At 36.1% G+C, this 11,402-nt stretch overlaps 1 protein-coding gene across 1 annotated transcript in view; it reads right to left on the bottom strand.

Moving 5' to 3' along the window:
- Window positions 1-702: 702 nt before the first annotated feature.
- Window positions 703-11,402, bottom strand: part of CAVIN4 (caveolae associated protein 4) — a 15,064-nt gene continuing 4,364 nt past the window's right edge. The window contains exon 2 of the mRNA XM_072411890.1: window positions 703-4,474. Coding sequence (XP_072267991.1) covers window positions 3,812-4,474 — 663 coding nt within the window. The 3' untranslated portion in view covers window positions 703-3,811. The remainder of the gene's footprint in view (window positions 4,475-11,402) is intronic.

The raw sequence follows: 11,402 nt of genomic DNA, 5'->3' as shown, positions 1-11,402 counted from the left end.
AGACGTAATTTTCACTTATTTTCCAGCACTGCAGAGAACTACCAGTGCTGGATTCTTCAGTGTTACACCAAACGAATTAGATCATCAGATAAATTTAGAACTTGGAAAAAAGAAAACCTATATTGAGGGGATATATGTAAGCTCCCATTGCTGACATCTTCCTGATGATGCTGTTTGTCTGGCTGTCTGGTTTCCATAGTCATTGACCAGGGAGAAAGAAGCAATGAAGTAGAGGTCAGACTGAAATCAAAACCCCTGATATGCATACTTGTTCTGGATTAGTGAGTCAGAAAGCATTGAAGCATTTGATCAATGTGACAGTCAGGTAATTATCATTTTGAGAAGAAGCTTAATAATGACAGTCACCTTATTTCTGTCAGCACTCATTATCTTCAGTTTTTCTTATGTGCTACTTATATATTCTTGTCTGACGTGTGTGCTGGAATGAATTCATAATAAATGTGCTGTTCATTATTTGTGTGTACAGAGCTTGTGATGTCTGTGTACTATACATGCTTTATTTTGTGTCACCATGTATGGCTACAATTGTAGTGTACTATTTCTTTTACACTAATAAACAAGTTTTCCCTAACAATGGCAATATGTTTGAGATGGATGGTCTTTTCAGAATGTCAGGCTGAAGTGAATTGCATGTCTGGTTTTTGATAAAGAACCAACATTAAAATGACTTGTATAAAATGATTAAACTCAAAAGAGGTGAATTTATTATTTGTTTCAGATTACAAATATTTATATATTATTCTGGTATAGAATTATTGCTTGGCATTTTAAATGATCAATTTTAGTAGCAGAACATAAAATACCAAAGTTTGAGCACACAAAATAATCATGTAACAAAATGAAGTTATGAATTCATAGCAAACAGCCTGCTTCATCTCACACCAAATGTATTTCAGAGTCTAAAATGAAATATGAATGTAGAAGAACCAATTGTTTGGTTTCTTAGCTGCCTGTCAAGAAATGTAAAAGGAACAGATTGTAGTAGCTTAGTTGTACATATTCCCTGCCTGCATTACTACTGCAGTGGTAGTCCAAAAAGAAAGACTATTTTTCCAGCCCCGCCACCACCACCATATTCAACAGATGGCTGGAATCCAATGGATCCCTATATTCAGCATGGTAATAGCAAGAACTTTGATTGGTCCAAGCAAGGTGCAAAACCTTACTGTACTATAGCCTTGTATAAACTATGAAGCCTCTAAGTTATTATACCTTGCCACCATCTATGAGCACATTAGTTCACTAAATGAAGCTAGTTAATTACAGGCTAATTGATGTGTGTTATTTCCACAAATTATACCAACACATATTTCAAATTAATATAAAACAACCTTTGCTTTATTACAGTGTGTTGACATTTTATTTGCCAAATCACTTGTTCAGTTTTACGCCTTTGTGCCTTGTTGCATAACTTCTATACCACATAAGAACAAGCAGACTACACATTTGGGTTTATGATCCAAATCACTATGTGTGAATGGTAAATATTAGCGCTGACCCTTGTGTGTAAAGAATATTAAATTGATTACATTTTGCTAGAAACTGGTAAGTTCTACATATCTTTCTCTCCTGATTTCCAGACCTATACAAAATAATGAGATATTTATGTTTAAAGTGTATCTGCTTGTCTCCTGCTTAATGAGTATACCCGCTGAATGTAATGTGGGATCTTTAAAAACTTTTGTTTATGTTCTGGCAGTTCCTATGCCTACCATAAATGCTGCAACAAAATGTTTAACAAATGAATACAAATCCACCCATTTGTTAAAAAAATTGTATTTGCCTAATGAATAGCTCTAGTTCCCCTCTATGATCAGCTTTGACTTTTCTTCATGCAGTTTAGTAGATAAGCAAATCAATCAGGATTTAGCATTACAAAACAATCTACTAGATGTCATGAAAAATATAGACACAAAAATCATTTGCTACGTGGCTGTGTTGCCACTCAGCTGAATAGCCAAAATAAAACAATAATACCATTATAAAATTAAGTATAAAGTTGCATATGGTGATATTTATTTCTTCGTAGGTTTCTCCTCCGGTTGTCAATTTGATGGAAAGCTGTCCCAATTGTATAATTGACACTTGTATGCATAATTTAGTTTTCACATTAATGCTGAACTCCAGCCTTGCCTGTCTTGCTCAGTATTTTAGGAGAATCCTTTCCATGTGATTAGTCCCATCCCTTTCACATAAGCTGCAGCAGGTATATTGAACCCACTTCATTTCCTGCCTGTTGGACCATCAGTAAAATCAAGCCATCCCCCACCAATCCGTGCCATCTAAGACCATTCCCTTTTATGTTATTTTCCTTTCTTTATGTTAGTCATTTTGTTATAGTGGCATATGTGTGTGTTACCTGGGTCAGACATTGCTGCATGGTGATATGTCTAGTGTAATGGTTAGTGGTGCTGCCAATGGACACGTATTCAGAACCTAATTTGGTAAATGTTCTTTATAATTATGACATCACTGGTAACTATAACTCAGATTTCTGCTGATTGCTTTATGATATAAACAAATTATTATATTTGGGATTTAAATGGGGAAAGAAAAAAACACCCACACCTAGAGCTGTCCCTGACAAAAACATGTATGCCCGGATTAAACAATTCAGCAATCTTTTTAGACACTAATTTATGTCCGGGTTCTATCTTGCTAATAGGATTTATCCTAACAATAATTTTAGGACAAAGACATAATAAAGATTATTGGTATTTTTTCCTAAAGGGGGTGTGTACTATGCAGGATTAACATACATTTTGTAGAATTCACAACCTTTACTCATTTATTACAGTACTATTGCCTTTTCACTTACAGTCAACATAAATATTTGAAAATAACTTACAAATACCTGAAACCTTTTCACACCAACTATTTAAAAGAACATTTCACTGTATGATTACTGCTTATACAGTTGTAAATGCTCTATATTTTCATTTCTTTTCTATGTGCTGTGCTCACATTTCATTATAGTTTTCCTCATAAAAGTGTAATAAATTAAATCCACAATTGATCATAATAAAAGACAGTCACACATCTCCCTATATTTATATCATTCACTGTATTCTGGAAATAAAAATAAATGATTAGAAAGTCCCAGTACTCATAAATGAACACGTCTCGAACAGATAGATTAGTTCCTTTATGAGATCCATCATCCATCATACTGCAGTCTTACGCACTACATCTAGTTCTAAACTGGTTGGTCATTCTGGTCTAGTAAAGATTATTATATCTCTAGCTTATCATCAGTATAACCTTTCTCTTTGCAGTGCAATGAGTCTGATTTACTAAAGTGCAGGTAATGAGGACAAATAACGTGATGGTGGACTAAAGAACTGAACTGCCCCCTGTGTTTAATCCAAACATCTAATTATACCTTGGGGAATTTTTGGGATGTTTGAAGCAAGAACAGGTTTGGTTCACTTCTAAACTGTTTACAGGCCTACAGTCACTTAAACTCACTTGACTTACCCTTACATCACTATATGTAAATTCTGACAATATTTGTGAGCTTTGAAATTGTAATATACTAACTAAATATTTGGTTTTGGAGTCAACATATAATTGAAATGTCTTTCAATGGTCAGATTTACATGGTGCCTTTTGAACAAGTTACATACTTGTGTTCTATTCCTGGTTGCTGGTAAGGAAAATATATAAAGTAAGGTAGCACTGAATGTAAAATGGGTCCTATAATTATGGTGTGTTGCTGTCCTTGAGGTCCTTGCAGGTATAATACTGGTGGAGCTACCAAGAAACCTATCCTGGATTTTCTTGTTGTCTGTTATGACAGTTTGATGTCCACAAGCGGGGTTTCATCTGAATCCAATTTTGTTTCCAGTTTCAGTAAAGGCTTTTCTGAGACAGGGCTTGCCTTTTCTTCATCCTGAGCTGGAAGAAGCTCAGCCTTTTCACCATTCTTTTTCTTTTTCTTCTTTATAGTGACCACTTCGGTATAGGTTACCTCTGAGATGGGTTCCACGGATTCACTCTCGGAAATTGCCTCATCTTGATCATCTTTGCCACCTTCCTGACCTTCTGCTTTTGTCCTTTCTTTATCCTTCTTCTTTTTATTGATTTTAAATGTTTCCTTCTTGGGTGCTGCTTTTGCTATAGATTGTTTGAATCTTTCTCCAGACTGTTTAATTCTCTCGCCAGATTGCCTGATTCTCTCCCTTCTTTCGGGGGTTACTATCCTGGTACGGATCCTATTGACCTTCTTTCCAAAATTTTGCTTTGTCTTTTGCATGTTTTCTTTGGAAAATGCTTTCTTGATGTTGTCAATGCGCTGCATGCCAGATTTTTTTAGACGTGAAGCTCTGGACTCTGGCAGTTCATACTCCTCATCGGAAGAAAGGTCATTTGGTTGATAGAATTTATCCTTCAAGTATCCATCTAAGGCAGATTCCTTAGTAACAGTCAACTTAGTTGGGCATTCAATGTCCTCCTGCAAAAATGCAAATAGAAAAAATTGCATGAATAAAAACTAGACTATATATGACAATATAAAGTTTATGACTTAGTATGACAAATGGACAGTTCAGAAGGTGTACAAAAAAAATGTCCTACATAAGTCCTAAAACATAATACAAATGTTAGGGATAGGTTTAATTTAAAACTGTACTTACCAATTCTAACTCCTTTAGATATATATATACAGAATATATATATATATATATATATTGTGGAGATCCTCAACCATTCCACCCTTCTCTGCAAATATAACTGCTAGGAATTCGGTGTTAGGTCATTTGACTTCAATTTGCAAGGGGTGGAGGTTGCTGGAGGAACACAATCGAGCTTGATTTTGACATTAAGTCAGCAAAATTATTTTTATAACGTAAATAGTCTGCCCGACGACTCCATAACCAATGCTTCCATTGCTTAACTGCTTGCATAATAGTGCATAATAAGATGACAGGGTCTCTTTAAATTACAAAATTGTAAATATATTGTTGTACATACATATATATGTATATATATATATATATATATTTGTTTTTTTAGTTTCGATCCTAACCTAACTATGGAAATGTTTTAAGTTATAAAAAAAAGCACTACAGATAAATAACATTTAGGCTGCATTCACATGTCAGATATTCATGACCTTAGATGTACAGTAATTCTTGTCTTGGGCGAAAATCTGACATGTGTACAGCAGTCACCTGACATTGTTCATCAATTTGCTATGGTGGATTCATGAATGACAATTGGGAATGACCATTATGCAAGTCAATGGAGGAAAGCACAGCGAAGTTCCCCTCTATATAGAACATAAAATTAACTATCATAGGTACCTTCACATTTGTGGTAGTATTGCATGCAAGTTATTTCATTTTCATTTGTGAGTCCCTCTGCATTAAGGAATTCCAATCAATTTGATAGGGCTGGCAGTGCACTTCAATGAAAACAAAAAAATAGCTTCTGCGACAATTTTAGTATGTGCTTTGCGCTGCCACAGCTACATTGGCATGGGATTTTTTGGTTGTCATTCCAAATTAATTACAATGCAGAGCAAATAGTATCATGTGTTAGTTCTTTGGGGTTATAAGCCAGCTTTAAAGCGCAGGAATAAACTTTGCTAAACCTATTGGAGAAAAAAAAACATATATTGTATCCACCGTTTATATGGTGCTATACAAAGGGGCAAATGGGCAAATATTGTGGCATATGCCACTTGGAGTTGGATGTCAATAAATTCATGTACTACCCAACATGAAATATGATATTAGTATTGTATTATTCTTAATTCATTTACAATGTTGATATATTATTTTTAATACTACACAGTTTTCTGACTTCATTTTATGTAAACCAAAATCCTCAAATATTTGTATGCAGTACCTGAATATCAGGCAGGAATATTTGTAAGCACACCACTTGCTCAGAGCTAATTATTCCATTTCCTGTCAGCCAGTTTTGATTAGTGTAGTCGAGCCAAGGCGGTGCAATGCATTAGGTTGTTAAATTATTTGGATTCATTCAGCAGTGTTATCAATAAATAAAAATGGGAAAACAGAGTTTCAGATCCCAATGGTTAATCAGGGAATAGTAATGCATTTAACAACAGAACCCCTATTTACTGAATTGTGATCATTGTGTCCTGTTTGCACATTCATGTCATTTAGTTGCTTTTTAATGGAACACTTTATTGTGATATCATTTGCTAGATGTAACTGATCATAGTACTACAATGCAGACTATACAGATATATGCAGTGGTCCTGTTTTATCACTAAATGTCAAAGGTATCAGGTTATACTCCAAGACATGTGTGCTGTGGAGCTTTAAAAATCAATATATGACCTGATACAAACTGTTAAAAAAGAAAATAATATGCTGACACCGCACAAAAACAAAGAAACATTACATACTAGTGGGTTCAGAGTAAAATTTATGGAGATTAAAGTAATGGGCTGGTGCAGAATTTGCCAAGTAAGGAAAAAGTTGCAGAGTAAGAGGAAGGCGGTGATTAATGGTAGTAAGCTAATATAATAATACCTACTGGATTTATTAATTCTTGTTATTCAAAGGAAGGCAACATTATTAAACTGTGCCAAATTCAGCTTCAATGACTATCCAGTAGGGGAGAATGTAATTTTAAAAGTTAGCATCCTCCCTGTGCAGCACTGTGATTGTTATATGGATGGTGAATGTCCCTACTCTGTATTATGCTGTAAAAGTTAAAAAAAAACTAAACTTTAATGGAAGGTGTCAATGCTCAACTCATTCTGTATACTTCTTGGCCAATAAATCAGAAAGTTCCAAAGCATTGAAACATCTATAGGGGACGATCTGCACTGTGTAAAAGGCCAATCACAAACACAGCACTGCTATAAAAGCAATACATCAAGAAACTGGAAATCTAATTCACACATTTGTAGGACCATTATAAATATATAATAATAATTTTATATACTAGTATATATGTATTGTACTGTTGGATTGATCAGCGAAGTGGCAAATGACATTTAATATGGATAAATGTAAAGTTGTGCACTTGGGGGCTAACAACATGCATGCTTCATACTGTCTAGGGGGAATACATTTGGGGGAGTCAGAAATGGAAAAGGATCTGGGGGTTCTGGTAGATCATAGACCTAATAACAACATGCAATACCAAGCTGCAATATCTAAAGCTACTAAAAATACTTTCTTGTAATAAAAGAGGAATAGACTGCAGAGATGGAGACATTATCCTGCCCCTGTACAAAGCATTGGTCAGACCACATCTGGAATATGCAGTCCATTTTTGGGCACCAGTTCACAACAAGGACATTGTGGAATTGTAGAGAGTGCAGAGAAGGGCAACTAAATTAATAAAAGGAATGGAGGAGCTCAGCTATGAGGAGAGATTAGCTGAACTGAATGTATTCTCCCTTGAGAAGAGACGTTTAAGGGGGAATATGATCACCCTGTATAAATATATAAACGGTCCATATAGAGAACTCTCTTCCCCATTATTCACTTTGAGATCATTACAAAGAACAAGACGGCACTCTTTGCATCTGGAGGAGAAGAAGTTTAAGCTCCAGATAAGGAAGGGATTGTTCACTGTAAGGTCTGTGAAAATGTGGAATCGGCTCCCTCAGGAAGAAGTTTCAGCAACTACTATAAATTGCTTTTAGAAAAAGCTGGATGCTTTTCTAGAAGCACAGAATATAACTGGGTATAAAGGCTTTAAAGTAAAAATAACAGTAACTGTTGATTCAGGGAACATCCGATTGCCTCATGGAATCGGGAAGGAATTTTTTCCCCTGTTGAAGCAAATTGTACCAGGGGTTTTTTTCCTTCCTACGGACCAACTATGTCCATAGGGTTTTATATCTGGGATATGTTTATTTCCCTAGTGGTTGAACTTGATGGACTTATGTCTTTTTTCAACCTAACCCACTATGTACCTATGTAAAGGCACTTGTGATTTTCCTGTTCGGTTTTGTCATTTGTAGGATATGTATTTGCAAATTCATATTTGACTTGTATAGATCAACAATGTTTAAAGATAATAAATGAATTCAAATGCAAAATTATAAGATAATAAAATGATTTTTGTGAGAAGGTGACTGAAGAGTTGGATTTCCTCTAAAACAGGTCTTTACCTTCAAAGTCCTTCATTTTAACCCCCCCCCCCTTCAAAAAAAAAAATCTGTTCATCTGTTTTCCCACCCATGGCAGTCAGCATTGTGCTGTAGAATATAAAAAGCCCAGTTGCTAATAAGGTATTGTTGTATTTCTTGAACATGTTTTTGTTCAGTAGTGTCCAAAGGATAATTGTGGGCATTTATCACCCGTAGATTGTACAATATTTCCTCCTTCTGAAATTATAGACAGGCAATATCTGATGTGTGTACATACTAAATTTAGATGTTAGTTGAATTTATATGCTACTTAGCAATTTTGTGATAGTCACTTTCTAGTATTGTTAGGGTTAACTAATTGTTAACTATTAGGGTCAGAAAGTTTGCAAACTCATGTGTGTATTTATAATAGTATAAATGCCAGATTTACCCAACATTTTCCATACATTCACTAAATAAATATTCACATGTAATACCCATTCATAAAATTCGGTAATAATGTGTTAACTTTTTCCGTATTGATTTGCCAAATATCTTGGTGTCTGTGACTAGTGAGAGAAGTAAAGGTAAATTGTTTATTAGGGACAGCTGTATAAGATGAAAATTTCCTTTAGTTTGGGAAGATCCCAGTTTCTGTTGTGCCTCCAAGACAGAAAGTGGAAAAAAGTCTCATTAGAACACAGACAGGGACAAATCAACCTGATATGTGTTTTAACGCTGGATTACTTTATCTAATAGTAAAAATATTTTTTGGTTATACATACGTTAATTTTATAATATAACAGGAAGTATCAAACACTGGCTGCAAATCGTTGTATCTGGAAAGCCCTCAAACTTCAACCTTAAGCACATGCAACCTTGGTTGTTAAATCCCCAACTCCTATAACCTCACTAGTAGGGATGAGCGAGCAAGAATATTAAGTTCGATCTCGCAGCGAATCGGGCCTTTCTCGTTTACTGAAGATGTAAGCGAGAACAGCCTTCTGATTCACCGAGAGGTCCAGCTCTCACCGAACAGAAGGATTTCCAGGCCTGCATCATGCTCTGCCATCCCCGGGCACTAGAGGATAATTAACCTCCAATGCCCCGGGGATCGCACACTCTTCTCAATGAATGCAGCCACAGCTGCAATCATTGAGAAGATGCCCAGCACAGGAAAACCTCCTGACATTGTATTATAAGTATCTCTTACAAATGATACTTTGCATTCATTGAGAAAAGTGTGCGATCCCCGGGGCACTAGAGGGTAATTAACATCTAGTGCCCTTGAGGTTTGCAAACAGGGAGATTCCCAGGGCTGAATGCAGCTCTGGGAATCCTCCTTTTTTATTTACTCTTTTGATGGTTTCGCGAAATCGGTTCGCCGTAATTTCGCGAAACCATTGGAAGTTCTAGTAAATTTTTGCTAATTCCTACTCACTAGACACAGAGCAGCTCATCTCTGGCTAATGGTGTGTCAAAGAACACCTTGGATGCAGATTGGAAGAGGTTTATATTTCTCCCAGATCACACTCACAAAATATTTGTGCTAAAACAATAATAATAAACTTTTTGGCAGTGAAAGAGCGTATTGTGCACTACCAGGGTTTCTAAAAGTCAGTCTAATTATGCTGCTGCATTGACAGTCTCTTTCAGTTTTTGGGGAAAAAACAAACAGTTAGGTGGCAGCTTAGTGTTCTTGGAGTTATTATTTTGTATCAGTGTGTTTATTGCCTATGTTGTTTGGTGTTGGAAACCATGTATGTTTCCAGTTTTCCCAATCAGACATTTAAGGCAATTAATGGTTCAGTGTATAGTTAATTAATGGTTTCATGAATACACTGGGAAGACCACCATAACTCTTAAATTACCCCTGCGGGTAATCCCTATTCTTATCAAGCCGAGAGGTAAGCAATAGGCGCATCTCTACAAGGACAACTTTTGCAAACACTATAGGTTAACACAGGTTAGTATGACATATGGTGTCACAACTGCAGCTGCTCAACAGTTTGGCCCAAATAAAAAATGTACAGTACCCCACAACTACCACTAAGAATTTACCAGGTGAATTCCATCTGAGTGCTATGAATTCTGTACTTTGCACTTATCTTTCCTCCTTGCACTATTTAGTGCAAAAGCCATTTTTAATTTTCATTTGCCACACATTAAAGCAAACTATTGTTTTTTAAATAAACTTTGAGTGCAGCAAGTTTATTGTGACTGCAGAGTATAGATGAAATTGACAGTACTTGAAAGTCTAGCCTAGGTCCCTTCATGTCCTAAACTGGTTCCTATGTCCCAATCCTCAAATCTAATTTGCAGAGCTGTGGTATAATCTACAGAGGTAGATCGGAGTACCTCATAATTGTGTAACTGTTCTGAGATCTTAGTCACCTCTGTCCTTGAATTTTAGTTTCAGAAATTTGGGGTGAAACTTGGTGACATGAAATAGCAAAACCGCTCCCCTACCAAGATGAACAAGGCTTGGAAGATCAATCTGAAAGCATACCACAGGCACGACTGGTGGCTACTTGTCCTTTGCCTGCCTTTAGGGGGACATCTTCAAGAGTCCAATTGCTTTTTAATGTTAGATCTAATGAGGTCAATAACTTAAATGGCATTTTACAACAGTAGTTAAAACTATCACAATCTTACCATGCTGCAATACTAATAAGAAAAAAGGCTGCTCCTTTTGCGAGTGCATGCATGCGGAGAGATTGGCAGTTTTTTTTTACATTTTCTGGAAGCGTGTCATGCATTCTCCTGCGTGCAGGTAACACAGGAAGCAGAACCAGGAAGCAGAAGATAGTTGCCTGGTGTCCAGTCCGTACCTGGGACAAAAAAAGAAGACGGTGGGGCTTGGGACCGACTGGACAAGAACAAGGGACCAACAGCTTTCCATTGATGAAGGTAGGTTTTTTTTATAAAGTTCTGCTTTAAGTCATTTATGGAAGATTTTTTTTATTTGAGTATACCTCTCATTTTATGACTGATTTCCCAACAGTCGCCCAGCAGCCTCTTGCTGTGTCATACCAGTCGACTTTTCACTAAAATAGAAGGTCTGCTTACACTGCCTGTTCCACCTTTCACCTTCACAAACGACTTACTATTAGTAGGTGTCAAATGTATCTGAGAGGAAAAGAATTATACCGCTTTACCTACAACATCTACTGCAACCTTGGATGCAGATGATGTCACTGTCCTTCTGGGAAGATTCCTAATACACAGCAGCCAAAATCTTCTTAGGAGTTTCAGATTTTCACATTTCAGATTTACCAAAAATTTACATTTACAAATTATATATATATATATATATATA

Source organism: Pyxicephalus adspersus, chromosome 5 (genome assembly GCF_032062135.1).
Source record: "Pyxicephalus adspersus chromosome 5, UCB_Pads_2.0, whole genome shotgun sequence".
NCBI classification, from domain to species: domain Eukaryota; kingdom Metazoa; phylum Chordata; class Amphibia; order Anura; family Pyxicephalidae; genus Pyxicephalus; species Pyxicephalus adspersus.
Note: the sequence above shows the minus strand (reverse complement) of the source record. Positions and strands in the feature narration are given on the sequence as shown.